The 20,976-nt window shown below is 52.5% G+C and overlaps 3 protein-coding genes across 3 annotated transcripts; all 3 read left to right on the top strand.

Annotated features, from left to right (window-relative positions):
- Window positions 1-252: 252 nt before the first annotated feature.
- Window positions 253-2,624, top strand: H6S33_010722 (uncharacterized protein; the record flags this gene model as incomplete). The annotated part of the gene is made up of 3 exons (XM_044842072.1): window positions 253-907; window positions 996-2,296; window positions 2,466-2,624. 3 exons carry the CDS (start codon window positions 253-255, stop codon window positions 2,622-2,624), a joined length of 2,115 nt encoding a protein of 704 aa, XP_044696652.1.
- A 2,702-nt stretch (window positions 2,625-5,326) lies between these two features.
- On the top strand, window positions 5,327-8,200 carry H6S33_010721 (uncharacterized protein; the record flags this gene model as incomplete). The annotated part of the gene is made up of 1 exon (XM_044842071.1): window positions 5,327-8,200. The coding sequence occupies one exon, from the start codon at window positions 5,327-5,329 to the stop codon at window positions 8,198-8,200; it is 2,874 nt and encodes a 957-aa protein (XP_044696651.1).
- Window positions 8,201-14,935: 6,735 nt separating this feature from the next.
- On the top strand, window positions 14,936-20,187 carry H6S33_010720 (uncharacterized protein; the record flags this gene model as incomplete). The annotated part of the gene is made up of 7 exons (XM_044842070.1): window positions 14,936-15,005; window positions 15,480-15,647; window positions 15,816-18,715; window positions 18,800-19,106; window positions 19,163-19,450; window positions 19,515-20,090; window positions 20,156-20,187. The coding sequence occupies 7 exons, from the start codon at window positions 14,936-14,938 to the stop codon at window positions 20,185-20,187; spliced, it is 4,341 nt and encodes a 1,446-aa protein (XP_044696650.1).
- Window positions 20,188-20,976: the final 789 nt, after the last annotated feature.

Genomic DNA, 20,976 nt, shown 5'->3' with positions numbered 1-20,976 from the left:
CCCCCGAAAGCTGCCCCCCAGTTAAGACCACCTAAACGTTTATTTGCTGCTTTTCGTCCACACCGGCGCGGTGAACATTGAACCGTTAACGGTGTTATTGCTACTGCCCAGTCCCTTCTTAATTCCTTAATTCTTTAATTGCCAGTTCTTGAACATACATTATACATACATAATCCCCACATGACATATTAGCTACGTACACACACACCGCATAGTACAACATAGTAGTTTCCAGTGCATAGTTGCGATCGAATGAACAACCTCCGTGATCCCTTCAGCCTGCGCAACAAGCCTGCAACCTTCCATCTGCTGCACCAGAACCTCCGAGCAGCCTCCCTAACAATCAGCACAGAGGTCACCACAGTCACAAGAACAAAAACACGTGCTCTGCAGCAGGCTGCGCTACCAGCCATCGAGACGGCCGTCGAGAAACTAGAGGAGGCCATGTCCGGTTTCTCAATCCCAAAGAACGTGCCCTCGTTCACGTCCCCCAACCGCGAGTTCGAGGACGTGGCCTGGGCCGCCGCAACGTCAAAGAACGGCGGCGGAAACAGTCCGAGAACCCCCCGGAGCGCAATGGCTGGCATTGCCGAGGGTATGTTTGGGAGGGACAGGGACCTCCCGCTGTATAAGGATAAGCCCTACTACCACCATAACGCGCGACAGAGGAGAAAGTGGTTGAGGAAGAGGGTGCTGGGCATTGTCGCGGTGGTGGGCCTGGCACTGTGGTGGTTTGGCCTGTTCGCGGGGGTTCCTGGAATGATCCCCATGCGTGGACAAGGGGCGGTAGGGGGAAAGAAGAGTAGTAGTGGTGGTAGTGGTGGGAAGATAGATTGGGAGGAGAGGAGGGAGGCGGTCAAGGGCGCGTTCGTGCAGAGTTGGGAGGCGTATGAGAAACATGCATGGGGTAATGATTACCTCACTTGATTTTTTTCTTTTTGACACTGTCACTCGCATCACAGACTATCACTCATACTAACTAACGGACCACTTAGGCTACGACGAATTCCACCCACTCTCCAAGAAGGGCAGGCAAATGGTTCCGAAGGGCATGGGCTGGATCATCATTGATTCTCTTGACACCCTCATGCTCATGAACCTGACCACGCCACTCTCCCACGCAGTTGAATGGCTTAGCTCGTCCCACACGTTCGACCAGGACCATGAAGTCAACACCTTCGAGACTACGATCCGTATTCTCGGTGGTCTCCTCTCTGCCCATTACCTCCAGAACGATTTGCACATTGTGCCTCCGGCCCCAGGATCCGACGCGGACATTTTCCTTGAGAAGGCGACCGACCTCGCAGACCGCCTCCTCGGCGCATATGACTCTCCTAGCGGAATCCCCTACGCGTCGGTCAATCTACACCACATGAAAGGTGTTCCCTCGCACGCTGACGGTGGTGCCTCTTCAACCGCCGAGGCAGCTACCCTCCAGTTGGAGATGAAGTACCTCTCTAATCTCACCGGCGAAGCCATCCACTGGGCCAAAGCCGAATCCGTCATTGCTGCCATTGACTCTCTTAACGCCGAGGACGGTCTCGTTCCCATCTTCATCTACGCTGACGACGGTACCTTCCGCGGCAAAGAAATCCGCCTCGGTAGCCGTGGTGACAGCTATTACGAGTACCTCCTCAAGCAATACCTTCAGACCAGCAAGGGTGAGCCCCTCTACCGCGATATGTACGACGAGGCCATGGCCGGTGTCAAGAAGCACCTCATTGCAAAGTCACACCCCAGCCACCTAACCTTCATCGGCGAGCTTCCCGGCGGTATTGGCGGTGAATTCTCACCCAAAATGGACCATCTTGTCTGCTTCATGGCAGGCTCCTTTGCCCTCGGTGCCACCGAAGGACTCCCGCTATCCGTCGCCCGCAAGACCGCAACATGGGGCGCGCGACAAGAAGAGGATATGCGTCTTGCGCGCGAGCTCATGCGCACGTGCTATGAGATGTACGCGGTGACGCCAACGGGGTTGGCCCCAGAGATCATCTGGTTCAATATGCGCCACGATAAAGACGGCGTGACGGGAGAGCTCGAGGAGGAGGACACCAGTAAGGATATTCAGATCAAGCCACGTGACGCGCATAATCTGCAGCGTCCCGAGACAGTGGAGTCGCTGTTCCTGATGTGGCGCATCACCGGCGACCAGGTGTATCGTGAGTGGGGATGGGAGATCTTTGAGGCTTTTGTGAAGCATGCCTCGGTGGAGGGGGGTGAGGGCGGCTTCACGAGTCTGGACACGGTGATGGAGGTGCCGCCGAGGATGAGGGATAACATGGAGAGTTTCTGGCTGGTAAGTTTTCTTTCGTTTTTCCGGGGGTGGTTGGGTTGGGCGGTGTGTCGTTGCTGGGTGGGCGTTGTGTTGTGTCGAGCCCGCACAGCGAGAATATACAACCCGAGCCATGACTGCCACCACCATAAGTTCTTCACTTACAGACTGGCTGACATTTGTAACCTGACAGGCCGAGACACTGAAATACTTGTACCTCCTCTTCTCCCCAACCGACATCCTCCCGCTCGACCAGATCGTGTGGAACACGGAGGCGCATCCTATGCCAAGATTTGAGATGGGGAGACTACTGAAGACGGGATGGGAGAGGAAGTTGAAGACGCAGGCATGAGTGCGGGGGACATGAGAGGGTGAAGGGTGACTTTTGTATATCACTTTTTTTTCTTTCTTTTTCTATTTTTCGTTGTGCCTTTTCTTTTTTCCTCAGCTGCGGACTTTTTTGTTTCTGTCAATTGCGGATTTTGGCTCGACTCCACTAGTAGGGCGTGGGTTAGAAAAATTAATTATGTGTTTGCTGTAGTTGTTGCTGTTGGATGTAGACGTTGATGTTGGCTATTTGGCGGGGGTGGGATGGCTGTATTGTGGTGTCTTGATGTGTGTTGTGCGTTGTGTGATGTTGAATGATAATGAACGTCATGAAGTTATCGGAAAAGAAAACCGGAGCTGTAGGTGGGAACCAAGTAGTTGTTGCATCACAGATTCTCACTCGCCATTCTATTCTAGCACCGTCTCTGAGAGGATCGGGTGGTGTATTCAATCGCAGGAAGAAAACGCGATGATTAGAGCGGGGAATTAAGGCGCGGGCCAGCGATAGCACTCGGTAGGTGTGGTGGAGGTGAGGGGAGATGGCGGGGGGTGACGATCCCTTCATCTGTATCGACGATAGGTGACTTTACCCTTTACCTGTCCCCTTCGACAGCCCTTTACCTCTAGCGAACCTAACCCGCGCTTCGTGAAGAATTTTAGCCTACAAATCACCCTTTGTGGCCTCCATCTTCCCTTTCTAGCCCCACCAACTTCTTCTCGTAGCTAGAATCTTACACATCGCTATTGTGAATTGAGAGCACAGACGAAGGGATAAAGGGTTGAACGGGGACTGCTATTTTTATCTGTGGGTGGATGGGGCATCAAGAGCCACAATAACTTTCTACCATACGTAAATCTAGGTAAGGTAGGAAGTATTACGGTCACTGCTCATATTTATTTCTTTCTTTCATACACAAAAAGAGCAAAAGGTACTGCAGATATGGATATATCTACTACCCCCACCCCTGGGTTGAACCATGGACCTTCTATAGACGTTCAAAGATCAGGTACAACCACTCGGTGTTCCGGGAGGCGAGTGTTAACCGCTAGGCCACTCGCCCATGTGTGTTCGTCGTCCCAAGTGCTATTTGAATGCCAAGGTTGATGCAGGCGCCAAGGTTCGCTGGCTGTTAAGACATCAGCCGGAGGTGTTTCTCTTCTTCATCAATCCCAAATCCTGACATGTAGTCGGGGAAAAAAGAGGGGGAAAGCGTGGATATTACTAGAAATAATTCACTTGGTAGGATGTCAATAACAAGAACAAAAGGTACTGCAGATGTGGTTACATCTACTACCCCCACCCCTGGGTTGAACCATCGACCTTCTATAGACGTTCAAAGGTCAGGCACAACCACTCGGTGTTCCGGAAGGCGAGTGTCAACCGCTAGGCCACTCGCCCATGTGTGCTATGGGCCGGGACTAATATTTGAGCGCGAAAATTGATTGCTTGCACGTGACTAACACTATCAATGGGTGAGCACGAAGTAGACTCTTTCGCTGGGCAATGGCCAGCACGGGGGATATGGTCAATCTCCAATATACGCCGGAGTGATAAATGATACACAAAGGGTCGATCGGCTACCTTTTGGAATTGACTATACCCCCGTGAAGGCGTATACTGAAGAAAAACCACATCTACCCCCGAACCACGAAGAGTCCATGGGTGGTAGGGCATGCAGTCTCTCTCTCCCTCCCAGTCATATCCACGCCAGGTAGCTGCAGTATCGTACCCGTCCTTCATTAAACACCCCACCCTGCACGAAGTGTCTGCAGTGTCTTTTTCGGGCCGGCCATATTACATTACTTGACGAGTATGGCTGGTGAACATGTTGATCTGTGTCTCGGTGCCTCCGTGCACGTGTATGTACATCATACCCAGCGGGGATGGATGCCTCTTCATCATGCACCGGCTGAGCTGTCGTTTACTTCATCCTACAGCTTCATTTCTTTCGGGGTGGGCTAATCTAATCACAAGCCATCACTCGTTCTTGGCAAGCACTCCACGCTCCAAGCTGAGTTTCAATATCTACGACTATTTGACTACACTACTGGGACCTTTCTGGAGCGGCGATATATTTAATCTTGGATCAAAACACTACTTTGTGTAGTACTGTACGTGGTAAGGCAAAAGCGCTATATGGATCAAGGTCGTCCCTCAAACAAAGCTGAAGGAGAGGAGATATTGCTGCTCAAACTAAAATCTCTGCGCTTTATATTATTTCTAGCATCACGTAGGAGGGATGTGCGTTATTGTTGTTGAATAAACCCATTCTAAACTACATTTAACTTTATAGATCCAACTAACTGCTTTGGAAAACATTATTCCGAAGCTGAGCTCGGATACGGTCAACTGTAACTGTATATTCTAATGTCTTTCCGCGGGGGTTAAAGAGGGCTAGAAAGCAATATATGAAATGTGCTTCGATGTTAAGAACACCTCAGGCAGCGTTAGTGATGGTGGCAGACCGGGGGAACCTTAGCTGGTCCCAACAAACTACTCAATCAATCAATCAATCAGGCGTAGCTGGTCCGGCCACTTGTGCCTCCAGCTCCAGCAATATACGTAGCCAACACGAGCCCGCAATACCCAGGGCCACATCTCCATAGCTGCTATATCCAAACCCCCTCCATAACAGCCATAAGCTTATACCTATAATATCAATTAACGAATCACCTACTCCCCCAACTATCTCCCCGCATCGCGAGGAAGTTCTACAAGACCATCACATGCACTTCCCCACCACCCTCCCCCCCACGTCCGGCAGCCCCGCCGCAAAGCTCAGCCTCGAGGGCAGCCGCTCCCCCCACCCCGAGACATTCGACGGCCCCCTGCCCCCCGCACCGAGTGACTTCCCACGCACAAACCTCCCGCTGCGTCCGCGCCCCACAATACCCCCACGGCCCATAGGGCGGGCTGCTAAGCCAGCGACGTCTAGCCAGCCCGCAGCAGCAGCGAGGGTGCCGTACAGCTCGCTGGCGACGGCGAAGCTAAAGGCGAGTAAGAGCGTGCCGGCAGAGAAGCTGCTGGAGGCGCGCAACTCGTGGAAGCGGAAGCGGAAGGCGAGGCTGCAGGGCGCGGTCAAGTCCGAGTCTGACATTCTACGGAGGAACCCCGAGTATGGTGGCGGGGATGCAGGGGTTGAGGATTCGGGGAAAGGTGGTGGTGGTGGTGGTGGTGGTGGTGGTGGTGGGAGCTCGTTGATCTCGGCCAAGTCGAAGAATCGGTTGAAGAAGATGTTTGGGATCGAGCCCGAGGAGGAGGACGAGGGGGTGCCCGTGGAGGAGTTTCTGCAGAAGAAGAAGCCTGCAGTGGTTCGGAGACCTGAGGGAGGAGGGGGTGTTTCTTCGGGTTCGAGAAGCGGCGCGGATCGTTCGGCGAACCTGTATGATAAGATGGGGTTGACGGTGCATAGGGAGAGGTATATGGCTTCTCGTGCGTCGCGGGAGGAGGACAAGGAGGATTTTGACGGGCAGTCGCTCTTGCATGGACTGGGAAGTGAGAGACGCAGGCTGAGCACCCATGCCAAAAAGCTCACCTTGTCTGAGCTTCAAAGCCGTTATGATGCCTATCGTGAGCGTAAGAGTTCTGAGAAGGAGGCAGAGATCGTCAGGGTCCACACAGCACCTGAAGAACTCTACAAGCTGAATCACCACCATAAGGACCACCACAGGCTCACAGACGCTGCGAGGCGTGGAATGAAATCTGCAAAAGAGGAGATGAATGTGTACAAATACACTAGGCGGAAAGAAAGAGACGACTCTGAAGAAAAAGCTGGGGCCCGCATTGTCAACGCCATGAGAACAGCAAAGTCCCGGTTTGAAAATAGGGATGCGGAGCGAGAGGCAAGGAGACAGGCCGCCTCGAGGCCAAAACCGCGTGCCATCCAGCCCGGTGCGTGGTCTCGATCGTATTCCGCCCCCCATGTCCCGGTGTTCTCGTCCCCGTCTTATACACAGCCGGACCAGCCGTATCTTGAGGCAGATAATATCCAATCCCCAAAGGCTTTGGGCCCGCAGTTGCCTGCTGAGCCTGTAGAGAGGAGTCGGGCCTATTCGCAGGTTTTCCCGGCAAGACCGTCTCCTATGTATCGTCCTACTCTTTCTCCTGTGTACTCAAAGTCGCCAAGATATACAAGCCCGCTTGTTTCGAGCTCTTCGGGCGAGAGGAAGAAGGCGGAGGCGGCTGTATCTGCATCCACCTCTACAGACATGCAGAATGATATGGTGACGGCGAATTCTTTTCTTGATCCGCCCAAGTCTGCATCAAGCACTGCTCCGCCAATTCCTGAGAGATCGGAAGCTAGGCTTCAGAGCGTACCAAAAGACCTATCACCGTTAACTAGTTCGACCGTGAAACAGGAGAAGGTTCTTCAATCCGCAAGTGAGATTGCCACTCTAAGGCAAAAGCGCTCACCCAGCGGGCACCGACGATCATTGACCGCCGACGACGAAATACCGCCACTAGAGCTCCCCCCACCAGATGCCAACCCCACAGCTACAAGAGAAATACCCCCTCCCGGATCGCGCCATTTCAAAGCAATCCCCCCACCCCGAAACTCCCCAGCCAGCTCCCGCATATCACCCGACGCTCGCAGCCCCCACCACCACCACTACGCCGCGCACCACAATATCGACATCTCCAAAACGCCCACCTCCTCCGCCCTCGAGTTCTGGGCCGCCGCCGACGCATCCCTCGCCCCCTCCGAGTCGGCCTCCGCGCAGCCCGCAACCCGCCGCAAGGGCGAGCCGCCGCCAGATATATGGCGCGACGCAGACCGCTCCCTGAACCTGCGCAAGGGCGGGCCTACGATGGAGGAGTGGATCGCGAGCCTTCCGGGCCTCGGGTTGCATCTGGGCCCATGGGGCGACGATGCGGGACTGGATGCGAGGGTGCTGGAGGACCTGAGGACGAGGAGTCCGCAGTCGTCGACGATGCGCGGGAATGGGGTGTTGAGGGCGGAGCTGGTCGAGAGGATTAGGGAGATGGATGAGGCGGCGCCGGAGCCGGAGCTGGAGCCGGAGATGGTTGAGGAGGAGGAGGATGAGATGGCGCCGGAGGTCGTTGAGGAGCTTGTTCCGGAGGATGGGGAGAGCTCTGACGACGATGATGGTGGTGAGGAGGCGGAGGCGAATGTACCGCCGGCAGTGGTGGACCCCGCGCTGCTACACCCAAAATATGTTCCTGGCCCGTCGCAGGGCAGGGGCAGAGGGGGAGCGCTGACAATGGCGAAGGCGCGCATGCCGAGGACGGCGTTCAAGGAGATGGATTTGGCGGGGGATGTGACGGAGAGGCTGGAGGCGCTGGAGAGGTATTGGGATGAGCAGGGGATGATGGTGGGGTCGGTGCTGAAGCGGATGTTGTGGATTGTGGATAGTATTATCGTGAAGGAGAGGGAGGATGCGCAGCGGGTGGTGAGGCGGATGGAGATGGGGTGGGGGGAGAGTGATGAGGAGGAGGATGAGGAGGAGGAGGAGGAGGAGGAGGAGGAGGAGGAGGAGGAGGAGGAGGAGGAGGAGGAGGAGGGGGAATATGAAGAGTATGAAGAGGAGGAATATGAAGAAGAGGAAGAGGAGGAGGAAGCAGAAGAAGAGGGTGAGTGATGGGCTGTGATTGGGGCCTGTACTTAGCTGCGTGTAGCTAGCTTGCCCGACGGGATTTGTGCATGTAGAATCGAGTATGCGCCAGCGACAGAGCGAACCAGAGCTCAGACGCTTCCTTTTCCCATGCCCGTTTTTCTGTCCACTATCGGACCGGCGCTCTCGTCCCGTGTGCCTGGGTCTGGCACGTACATGTATGTATATAAACCCCCCAGCTCTCGAGCTCATGAGACCGATCGCGCACATGAGCCCTTCTAGAAGAACCAATGCAGACAGAGACGCCTCATCACGTCGAGCACATACACCCAGCCAAAGCACCCCAAGCCCCGCCCGAAGCCCGAGACCCCGGCCAAGCGTCCACGACCCAACACCGGCGCGCCCGCACGGAAGAAAACCGAGTCGAGTCTGAGACCGAGTCATATCCCATGACGCAGCACACGCGGGAGGTGCGGGAATTTGTGCTGCTCGAGATTGTGGTTGGAGGTTGGAGGTTAATTGATGATTGGATTGGTGATTGGAGAGTGGTGATTGGGCGGGAGAATTAAAGGCATGATGGGATGGATGGGATAAGGGTGGGTTTATGCGTGCGCTATCTTATCGATATGCCCTTCCTTGGGTGAGCCTTGTGGTGAGCGTGAGCGTGAGCGCTTAGTAGTAGATACTGGCCCGGATCGATGTGGTTGTGGGTGGGTTGGGCAGATGGATGGATGGGCAGATGGATGGATGGGCAGATGGATGGATGGATGGATGGATGATGGATGGATGAGCAGTTACACCCGGGGAGTTGCCTTGCTTGGTTCAGGGCGGACGCCAAAGTGCACATTTCACATCACATGTATTCTATCAGCAGGGAAGTGTAATTAGTGGGTGGGCGAGGGAGTGAGATATCAGGCTCATTATGCCCGCAGCCCGCAGATGGAGCTGGGGGGAGATTGTGCAACGGACAAAGGAATGCAATGCGGATGGGATGGGATGCCTTTGTTGGTTTTGGGTTATGGGTTATGGGTTATGGGTTTTGAGTTTAGGTTTGGGCTCACATCATCTCCGATTGCTTGCTTGATTGCCTAGAGGGAGTGCAGAGAGAGTGATGTGATGTGATGTGAGGCGAGAGGTGAGGTGAGGTGAGTGGTGGAGAACTAGTGCTTGGCGGGCACGGGCACAGACACTCACTCTCGGCGTAACTATATCCAGAACATCTACATCTCTGTAGGTACTTTAGATATCAGGGAACAAACTCGACGACGAGACCCGTACCCGCTCTACTACACCACCACTTGAATCCAATACCGGCCACTTGCAATTGAACCGCAGGCAGGCAGGATCGGGCCCCATAACATCACGGCCACCCGATGGAGCGCGGGAATCAAAGCGGGATAATGTGACGGCTAAGGCTGAGGGGGAGATTTAAGGATTGTACTTCAGAAAAGGAGAGGAGAGTACTGGAGGTATATGCAATCTCTGGCCGTCGGGTACTGCCAGACTGCCTGGTACCTGCATGTAGCATTAGCATGGCAATTACATATGTACATATGTAGTTGCCCAGTGGTGGAAAAGGTAGAGGTGGAGGACGAGTGATCGTGATGCATCGCTCTCATCACCGACTAGTGTCACGACGAGTTAAGTACCTGGATCGTGCCTGTCTTTCTGCAGCCCACATCCATATCCATACCCATATCCATACATGTATCCATACCCAAATTGTACCTACCTACATGTACCTACATGTAGGTAAATACTCGACCATTGGTACATACGTTGACTGACATAAAAACGACACAGCCCCCCCCCCCCCCCCCCTTCTTTCCATCCATGGGTCCAACACTCCCTATGTACGAACGAACCTTGAAATTTCCGAAGAGAGGAGGACGTCATGTGTCAATGGGAACAAAAACATTAAAAAAAAAAGCTACACCGAGGCTTCGGGTGAATGGACCGCTCCCCCCCCCCCTTTTTTTGTGGAGGGAGATGGGGAGTTGCGAATTGGATAACTCTAAACCAACCACGAGGCGGTGTTTGGTTTTTTATAACCGTGGGTAGGAAGATGGGTATACGTACTCTGCGTGTATGTAGACGTTACTAGTGCATAGTGCACTGTGCCCGTGGGCCAATCACACGAGTGTAAAGCAGTTGTTGTTAAAACTCGGCGGTGGTATTGCCATGGTGATGGTGGAAAACATGGGAGATAAACAATTTTATGCACTATGCATACTCTAGAGACACTCTGCATACTCTAGAGACACTCTGCATACTCTAGAGACACTCTGCATATATCTGCCAATTCAGCCCTCTAACGCGCATAAAAAAACAAGCGTTCCCACAACCTCCCGAAGCAGGGCCACCAAAAACAAAAAAAAAAAAAAAAAACCCTCAGCCCAGAATTAACCCGTGACCTGGATACCTGTACCTACATAAGCGAAAAGGCGGGGATCCCCTCCCCGGCCTTCCTTCCTTCCTTTTCACACACCACCCCCCCTTCCCCTTCCCCTTCCCCCGCCGCCGCTACTGCTCTACATACATACATACCCGTTGAAAATGACACACATTGTAGCGGTACATGACGCGCCTGTTGTCACATACATATACTTGCAGCCTGACCTTTGTCCCGCGCGCGTTTCATGGGGTGGATGGGGTGGATGGGTAGAGTACCTACATACTGCAGGACTGCAGGACTGACAGGACATATATTCAGGTACCGTATGTAGGTACCTTTTCAATTGCAATCAAATAGGATATAAGGTAGGTACACACTTTGTAGGCGTGGGGGTGAGGTAGGTACGGTACGGTACATGTAGAGTAGATTGAATCTTTCGGTACTACATGCAATTCAAGATTAAAAAACCGATTTCCACTGTCCTCTCCTCCCCGGAAGCACGAGAGCATCCGCATCCGCATCCGAACGGACCGACATACCGGCATCGCCATCAGATCATGCAAGGAACCGGCCGCGGGCAAAGCAGGCAGGGCAGAGCTTTTTTAAAATTTCAGCATCTGGTTTTTTTTTTTTTTTTTTTTGTCGCTTTCGATCTCTTCTGGTATCCAAACCCGACATGACCATTATATTGCAGTAGCTATTGCAGGTTGCAGAGCAGGGCAGTGCAGTGCAGTGCAGCGAGGAAAGGTTTTCCAACAACATACCAACCCTTCGCGATATTGGGTGATTGTCTCATCTCACACTCGCTCACTGGTGATCACTCGGTTGGTTGGTGCCGAGTGAGTAGTTAACTACATGCAGAAACACTCCGGCCGCCGTATCGTGTCTACTTCCTTAGTACTACTCTACCCTCTGTCTAAGCAGCAAGCAGATTACTCACATACTCTAGCATTCCTCTCAAGATAACGTGGCCAGCTAGAGATGTAACATCATCCCACAACACACACCCACACACACACGCACACACGCAATCGATTCCCGATGACGATGGGGGGGGGGGGGGGGGGGGGTGGGATGGGATTTATTTTCAGCAACAATTGCAAGACCCTCTAACTCTCTGTCTCCCCGCAACAGCCAACCAAAGCAGCTGTACCGGGGTGCGAGCAAATGGAAGATCAACCAACTGGAACCTCGAGGACTAACCAACCAGCTGCCCTCAACAGCCGCCTTCTGCTCGGAGGCAATTGGGCAAAAGAGTGAAAAACTCCAATGAAAATCCCTTTTATTTTTTTTTTCTGCTTTTGCTTTCTTATGCGTCCAACTAGAGTAGCTGCGGATCATCTGGGAATCATATGGATCTTTCTTTTCTTTTCTGCGGCGCCACTAGCTGGCGAGGATTTGATAAGGCCGTGGATGATCATGGGCGTTTAAATACACACTACACGGTTACGTCTCTAGTTGGGATTACTACTTAATCGGAGGAATGAGTATTGGGATGTTCTAACTCAAACATGGACAATTTCCATTTGCCCACTACTGGAAACACAAAATATATGGTTACAATTCAGGACGCCAGAGGCGGGAGTGTCTTAATAAAAAAAACGATATGGCGCTTTTTGTTGTGATTAGAAAATTTAAATGTGAAAGAGGAGGAAGGGAGGCGTACCTGACTGACTGACATGGGTAAAACGCATTATTTGAGGTTCCAACAGCGATATTTTACCGGTCTACAGATGTCACAGCAGCCAGCCTATCTATCTGGCCTTTTTTGGTGTTCCACACACAGTACATACAGCTCCTATCTCATCTTTAGGGGGAGGGGGGTGAGTTCGCCTCGAGAAGAGTCAGTCGGATATGAAAGAAGGGATCGGTGGGTCTGGCCAGGCTCATGGTACTCTCGGATAATTATCCTAATACCTCGCCTATTTCGAAATCGGAAGCGGCGTAAACGAGGTTGATCAATGGCTGGGGGGTGGGGAGGAAGGTTACTCAGTGAGGAGGAGGACTAGGAGGGTTCACAAACATCAGCTTCTTCTTCTTCCCCGCATTGAAGGGCGTCACGGGGCAGTTCCCCCCATATGAGGAGGACGAGGAAGGCATAAACCCTATTCTTAAATATATCACTTTAGGATGCAGGTCGAGGCATTGAGTATGATTCTGGCCTTGATTATGCGGTGTCAACCATGCAAATACTGGAAATATGATAATTCATGGAGATGAACCCCATTGATTGATATGCAGCCCTGGAAGATGTTCCTTTGACGAAAGATGAACCCGTGAGTACGTTGCGGATAGCATGAATTTCAAACAAAAGAAAAAGGATGCTCATATCTGCATGCCCCCCCATGTCCATGAACGCGCGACAGGGGTGCCACAAGCAAAGCACAAGTCAAAACCCGGCCGCTTTGATCACTCGTTTTACTGACACACGCTAAAGCCCCTGATCCGCACCGCGCACCCTCTCTCGCTCACTTGTCATTTGTGAACGCCACCACGAGGAATGGGAAAGAAAAAGCAAAGAGGCTGAGAGGTTTGGGGAATTGGCCGAGGAGAGACGATGAGTGGATGGTAGGAAGACAGCTCATCAGGCGTCCTGGGCCCTGTATTTCAGAAAAATGAGAATCATGAAATGTGGTAAAGCATCTGGATTTTTCGTGTTCGAGCTCTCCTTCTCTCTTTTGCATTCTCTTTTTCCCCCGCTTCGTGGGAGTGTTTTTTTTGTACCTGCATATACACCGTCCTGCAGAGTATCTTTTTTCCCTTCACTCAAAATAACGAAGCGCCCCCATCACCCCCATCCCATCCCATCCCCATCCCATCGAACGTGTCAGTGCTGGGCTGGCTGGTACATACATTACCGTCCCGGGCCTAACTCGATCAGGGTTCAGTTGATAAGCTTAAGGATCGGAAACCGTTTTTTTGATGATCAAGTCAACCACAACTACATTTGAATCTGTAATTCATTGTTCTCTCTCTGTTTTGTATATGGGCCGGGCCCGGGGCTGACCTTGTATTTTCTTGACGCTGGTGGGGTTCTCGGAAGTGTAGTTTTTCTTATTTTTATTTTTTTCTTCCTTGCTCGAGGCGTAAGCTTGATTGAGACTGATTAATATTGTTCCACTGCTGGTACAGTTGGAGGGATCAAGTGAGTTTTTGGTAAAAAGCAAGGAAAGGAATTAAGCAAGAGGTGACGAAACAAAAGCAGTATTGGATTAGAAAGAAAGAAGAACACGAAGAAGAAGGGTGTACAAAGTAGAAATCAGTTCGTCTTTGTATACGTACTCCTCCTACGGCGTCTGCCTTGCATTACGTCTCATTCCATCATATACCTACAGCAGAAGCAGCTGGCAGCTCACGATATCGATTCTCCATCTCATATCTGGAGAAAAAGTAACACTCACCCGCAGCTGCCGCCCTTGCAACCCGGTCTCATCTGGTCTTGGAACTCGGACGTTCTGTCTCCATACATCTCTAGCCAGGTAACTAGATAGGTACTCTAGCTAGGAGACACTGCATAATATTCTTCCATAACTCGATCTTTCTCTGCGCAGCAGCAGGCAGCATCACATCAGCAGCACCAGCAGCAGTTGGAATTCCCATTATCACGCCAGTCTTTTAAGATAGTCTAAATTTAAACAAAAGCTAGCTAGCTACATACAGAGATCTACTCACTTTTGCTTGTCAACTGTCACATATCTATCCGGCGGCTCATCAATCATTGCTTTTTTCTTCTTAAGTCGATTTAGTTGTATGGTTGTTCTTCCTCCCCCTCCTCTCCACCCCTTCTCACCTTTCTCCTTCGTTGTGGGAAGAAAAAACAACTGGGCTCATCTTTTTACTTCATGCTACGATACTGACCAGCAGATAGAGTGCAGTGGTAGATCTTGGTTAATTCTGCTGCTTCTCCCCCTCCCCACCCCCCACCACCCCCTGGCAGGGCCCTACATACCATACCTCTACATACAGCACCCTACCTACTACTACCTGCTACTACTACTGCAGTATCCGGCAAGCAGGCAGGCAAGCAAGCTTCTGCAAGCACGCACGCGCTCTCTTCCATACAGTACTCTACCTCTACCAGCAAGCAAGCAAGCATCAATCAATCAATCAATCTATACTATCGGCCCCCCCCCCCCTTCCCTTCCCCATACATCCACACCCCTTGAAATAATTGCTCCAAAAGAATATCAATTCTGGAAAAATAATTAAATAGTTAAATAAAAAAAAAAATACTCGGGGGACAAAGAAGGATAACGGGGGATTAAAAATATATATTCAAGGGCACATTAAGGCAAGGCAAGCTAGGCCTAGGGGAGACGGAGAAGGAGAGAGAGAGAGAGAATTCTACATACCCACCACGCCCTAGAATGTCGCACCGGCCCCAAACGATGCCACCAGCCTCTGGTCGCGGCGGTGGAGGTGTTAAGGGAGGAGGTGGTGGAGGTGGCCGGGGGCAGGAATTGCAGCAACTGGAACACCAGGATCGGCTGCGGGACCTGAACGCTACCAGACAGCAGCAGCAGCAACACCAGCAGCAGCAGCAGTATTACTACAACCCACACCCGCCGCACCCACCACACCCTCAGTTTTACTACCAGCAGCAGCAGCAGCAGCAGCACCAACCTCAAGCTTTGAATTCGCGGGTGCTGAACAGGAGTAATTATAGCAGAGAAGCAGACGCAGAAGCAGCAGCAGCACTAGAACAAGAACAAGAAGGATTAAGAGTGGAACAGGCACGGAAGGAATTACTGGCTGCTGCTAATACAACAACTAGTGCAAGACTACTGCCCCAACAGTCACCGCGCTTCCCACCACCGTCGCCTGCACGCGCTCGCGAACCACAACCGCAGAGACACACTCAACCATTACTACAACCACCACCACCACTGCTGCACGATTATAGAGAAGGAGGAGCTGGTAGGACTACGGGAACGGGACCTGCTACGGAGTATTATAATAACAATAATACTTCTGCTCTTACCGCAAATACGAATACAGGAGGAGGTGGAGGTGGAGGCTTGATCACAATTACTACGCCTGCAAGATCTACATTCAACCACCGGCAGCAGCCACAGCCAGGTACGCCCACCACCACAAGTGTTTCTGTTTCCCAGCACCAGAACCAACTTGAGAGGTTAGCGGCGGAGGCTTCCCATATTGCCGGTGTGCTCTCAGGGACGTATCCCTTGAAGAATAGTAATAATAACTCTCCCACTGCTGCTTCTATTGCTGCTTCCACTGCCACAGAGCACTATAATCCTCACCATAACCACCAGCACCAAACCCCCAGCACTCCCTCGACACTCACATACCCCTCGGTTCCAAAATCCCTTTCCAACAACATCAATACCAACACCAACACCAATACCAACACCAACAACAGCAGTGGTAAGCCGCAACAGCAGCAACAGCAACACCTTTCGGTTCCAGAGGTCCTGCTGTCGACCGCCGCAACATCCCCAATGCCGCCCTCACAATTCACGAACCGCCCCCCGCCGCGCACCTCCTCCATCGACTCGGCCATCTCAACAGTCTCCCGTCACTCCGCTGATGGAAACAACGCCAGCGGCAGCGGCAGCAGCAGCTCCGCCCCTACACACGCAGATATCCAGACGCTGATTGAGACAGCAGGATCAGCAGAGGCCCTGATCGGCTATATGCTAAAGGAGAAGGCGTCGGCGGCGACGCAGAATGCACAGCTGTGGAAGCTGGTGGATAAGCAACGGGCCATGATCCTGGGACTCAACAAGGATCTCGAGCAGGCGCTCAAGGACAAGGACCGGTATCGCAAGAAGCTGAAGGAGCAGCTAGGAGTCGTCCCGCCAGTGCCGAGTTCTTCGGCGGCGATCATGGCGGCGAGGGCCGCGGCGGCGGCGGAGAGCGCGGAGGAACACGAGGACTCACCGGTGGAGAGCTTCTCGCTAGTTAGGTCCGAGTCGATGCCGCTGCCGGAGCGAGGGGGGGTGTTCGGTGGCGGGCTCGAGATTTCGTATCCGGAGGCTATGGAGACACTGGAGGAGGGGCCGTCGTCGCCGACTGCGACTCGCAACGGAGCGTTAACGCCAGAGAGTGTCAGGACACCGCTGGGCAGCCAACACTCCGACTCGACGAGCTTGAAGGAGGGGAGTGGTTTTGCGCCGCTGTCGCCGAGGGCTCAGGAGATGTACGTGCCAAAGGATGAGTCAGGAAACGCTGACAATGCTCCATTCCAGTACCCGGTGAGTTCTGCAAAGATCGCGTCGAGGGCTCATCATTTGATGAAGTTGGGTATCTCGACAAACGTCGCGCCTGCATCCGGACTTGGGAAATCACCAATTAGAAAAGCTCCGCCAGCACCGCTGGCACTGGCTTCACCTCTAAGTGAAACCAGGTCCCAGCTTCATACAGATGATGAGGAGGACGATGAGTACGAGGACGATAATGTGTCGATTGAAGAGATACCGGGGTATCAGCAGCGGGCAGAGACAGAAGGAGAGGTTATCGTAACGCAGGATCACAACGATGAGAGCGTGAGCATTGAGAGGATGCCCGTCTATGATAGACGCACCAGCTGGACGCACACACCTATAGACAAGAAGGGCCCGCCAAGTCTAGCGCTTCTCCCGAGTGTAAATATACCACATGCCGCGCCGACCCCGCGCTTCCAGGACCGTCAGGCAATGTCACTTGCGCCGCCAATGGTCCACAACGGAAAGCCGTTTTCTCCTGGCCTCGCCGCCGACGGCTCGGGCATCCGACAGCAGTTTGCGAGAGCCCCGTTGCCGAGTCCTGGGCTGCCAAGTTCCCCAAGACCGATTGACAGGCCTATGAACTCACCCAAGCCCAAGCAGCGACCCCAGTCTCCCGGCTCTCCCAGGACCAGCCCGTTGTCGCCGCGTCTTGGTGTCGCCCCGGTGCCGTTTCAGCCTAGTACGCCGCGCGGGCTTATGCCACAAAGCTTGAATGCGCCGTTGCGCTCGCCGCTCCCCAGAGGCCATGAGAAGAGCGACTCGACGACCAGCCAGGGCTCGCTAGAGGACCAGGTAATTAACCTAATTATCCAGCCCAGCGCCATCAATTCCGTCGACTGCCGAGTAGTGTCCTCGCGCATGCGCCCCTCCCGAGCTAGTATGCTCCCCGGTAGCAAGCCAAGAGTGTCCGAAAATGATTCCGTATTCACGCTCGGCGTATTTGCGCGGGGAACTGGCGGCGAGATTCTACGTGTTGAGAAGGATGTCGGCGCGCTCCCGGCACTGGACGCAGTCCTCCGCAAATTCATTACCTTCAACGCCAAGCTCCCGGACCGCGCGCTATTTACAGGTCACGCCCCGGCAAGGATCGACTCGAGGAGGGCAGCTGTGGATGAGTATTTTGCGGGAGTCCTGGGAGCGACTATGGATGAGCGTGCGGCGCTGGCGCTGTGCCAGTTTTTCTCGACTGACGTCGTAGATCACATACCCAGCGCCGACGTCGCAGGGTCCTTTAAGGATGGCAGCAGCATTGCCAGTGGTGTGCAAGGGAAGCCGCAGAAAGAAGGATATCTCACCAAGCGCGGCAAGAATTTTGGCGGTTGGAAGGCACGCTACTTTGTGCTCAACGGACCGGTGCTGAAATACTACGAGGCTCCCGGCGGTGCGCACTTAGGCCAGATCAAGCTTCAGAGCGCGCAGATTGGGCGGCAGTCACAGAGCCAGAAGGTAAAGGAGCCTTTGGAGGGCGAGACCGACACGGAGAGCCAGTACCGCCATGCATTCCTGATTCTGGAGCCGAAGCGGAAGGATTCATCAACGCTTGTGCGACATGTGCTATGTGCAGAGAGTGATGCCGAGAGGGACGAATGGGTCGAGGCCCTGATGCAGTATGTAGATAAGCCAGATCCGTCAGAGGATGCGTCGAGCAAGGAAGGCAGGGAAAAGAAGAAGCGCTATGGGCCAAAGCACAAGGACAGCAAGGACTCGCAGACCATTGAACAGGATAAGCTACATGCACTGGGATACGAGCAGACCACACCTGGTCCTGAGCCTGCGCGAGGCCCTACACCGGAAGAGCTCCAGAGGATGCGGAACACCCCGTCGCCCCAGAACTCAATCTCGTCAATCATCGCCACGCAGTCCTCCTCGACCATTACAGCGCCGACACTCCAGCCCGCCCCGGAGCGCACAGCACAGGTAAAGCAGATCTCGGCGCCAACTAACGGATCTGTAATTTCGGATTTGGCAGCATGGGGTGCGAAACTGACACACAGCGAGCAGAAGGCGGCGAAGAAGCGCAGCATCTGGGGATTCAGACAGAGGTCATCGTCGGATCTGGATAATCATCATTTGGGAGGTACGCCATATCATCAGATTGGAGAAAGGCTCAACAGGAGTGTCTTTGGTGCGACGTTGGAGGAGGCTGTTCATCTTAGTAAGCCGTTTGGCGTTACGGTGTCACTGCCGGCTGTCGTGTATCGATGCATTGAGTACTTGGAGGCCAAGGATGCGGCGAGTGAGGAGGGTATCTTTAGGCTGAGCGGCTCGAATGTGGTTATCAAGGGCTTGAGAGAGAGGTTCAATACTGGTAAGTGGCCCCCCACCCCCCGAGTTTGTAGGTGAGATGATGCTGACTAGGTGTAGAATCGGATTACAATCTCTTGAATAATGACGAGTACTACGATGTGCATGCGGTTGCGGGACTTCTGAAGCTCTATTTGAGGGAGCTGCCGACAAACGTTCTCACCACGGAGCGAAGGGAGGAATTCGTCAAGGTTACGGAGATGGATGATAAGGCAACCAAGATTACGGCTTTGAATGAGCTTGTCCATAGCCTGCCAATTGAGAATTTTGAGCTCTTGAGAGCTCTATCAGGACACCTTCTGAGGATCGTAGAGAACTCTGACGTCAACAAGATGACAATCAGGAATGGTATGTTGAAGTCATATATATACGCGTTTGTCACTTTTGGAGCGCTAATGTTCTTATTATACAGTTGGTATAGTGTTTTCTCCGACACTCAACATCCCCGCCCAGGTCTTCTCCATGTTCCTCCACGAGTACCGCCACATCTTTGTACGCCCCGAGGAGCAATACCCCTCGGAGCGTGATCTCCCACAATCCCCCTCCCGTGAGGCCCACGACAATCGACCCACGATCACCGGTCCGATGCAGCAATCTGCGCAGCCGCCCCAGCAGCAACTCCAGCAGCAAACTCAACAGCAACCCCAGCAACAACCCTCTACTCAGCAGCAGCAGCAACAGCAGCAACAGCTGATCCACGTTCCTGGTACACCAGGGCTTCCACTCAAGACGCCGCTCCCAAACCTAGTGCAGGAGCCGCAAACACCGAGGACAGTTGCGGCGAGCTACGAGCCCGACTATTCACAAATGTTTACACCATCACAGTCGGAGTTCCCCAGGAGCCCGCTGCCAGTCGAAGTCACACAGGGAGAGTCGGCGAATGGGCTGTCGCTGCCCGAGAAAGGGGGTAGGCAGAGGAGGAGAGAGAGCTCCATGATGTTCATGATGGGGGGCATGAGGAATAAGAATACGTTTGTGGTACCGAAAGGTTAGTAAATTCGACTTGAGGCTTTTTTTAGAAGACGAATGCTGATTGATGATGTGGTTGTATAGCGATGGTAATGGAGGATAGTGTGTATGAATGATTTTTTTTTTTTCATTCATCCATTTATTCGTTCATTTTCATTACCTCTTCGCCAAAGTTGAAGAAAAAGTTTTTTTTTTTTTAATCATAATGGGAAACACGGGCACTTGTTCTTTTCTTTTTGCTGGAGTTCTTTCGTTTTTGTTTCTTTTTTTGCGTGTTTCCTTGCGTTCTTTTTTTCCAGGTCCAGGGGCTCGAGGCTATTTTCTTGCCATTTACTTTTTTTTCCCTTTTCTTACTTTCTTCCTTTTGGTTTTCTCTCTGATCTATACCCACCCTCTTTCTATATCTCTTTTCTTTTCTTTTTTTTGCTCAAAAATACCTTGCTTTGGGGGTTGGGGGGATACGCGTATGTGGTAATATTTACATTACCTATGGTGTAGCTACGCATGAGGGCCAAGTATGGGCTTTCGAATAGTGGGGAACGGTTATCTGGTTAACTGGTTGGTATGTATGTTACTACTCTTTTTCTTCTCCCTTCCCATTCGCTTTTCTTTGAAAGGGGAGGGGGGGATGGATAACCCTTCTTCTTCACTGATCTTATCTTCTTGATGTGTTATTATTTTTTTCTCTTCTTCTTTCTTGTGGGGGTATATTCCATCACACACACCACACGTACATTGTTGTAAACAAGTCTTTTCTTCTTTTTTTTTGGAAGCTGGGCTGGTGGCTAGTCGGATAGATTGAGCTTTTAAGCTTTCCACCTTTTTTTTTCCTTTCTTTCTTTTCTAGCTTTTTTTTTGGTGGTGGTGGTGGAATATGAGAGGGAATGAAAAAGAGTATCTATATG

This window comes from Morchella sextelata (assembly GCF_020137385.1).
Source record: "Morchella sextelata strain SCLS chromosome Unknown scls_5, whole genome shotgun sequence".
NCBI classification, from domain to species: Eukaryota; Fungi; Ascomycota; class Pezizomycetes; order Pezizales; family Morchellaceae; genus Morchella; species Morchella sextelata.
The sequence above is the reverse complement of the archived record's forward strand: the minus strand, read 5'-3'. Positions and strand labels throughout refer to the sequence as shown.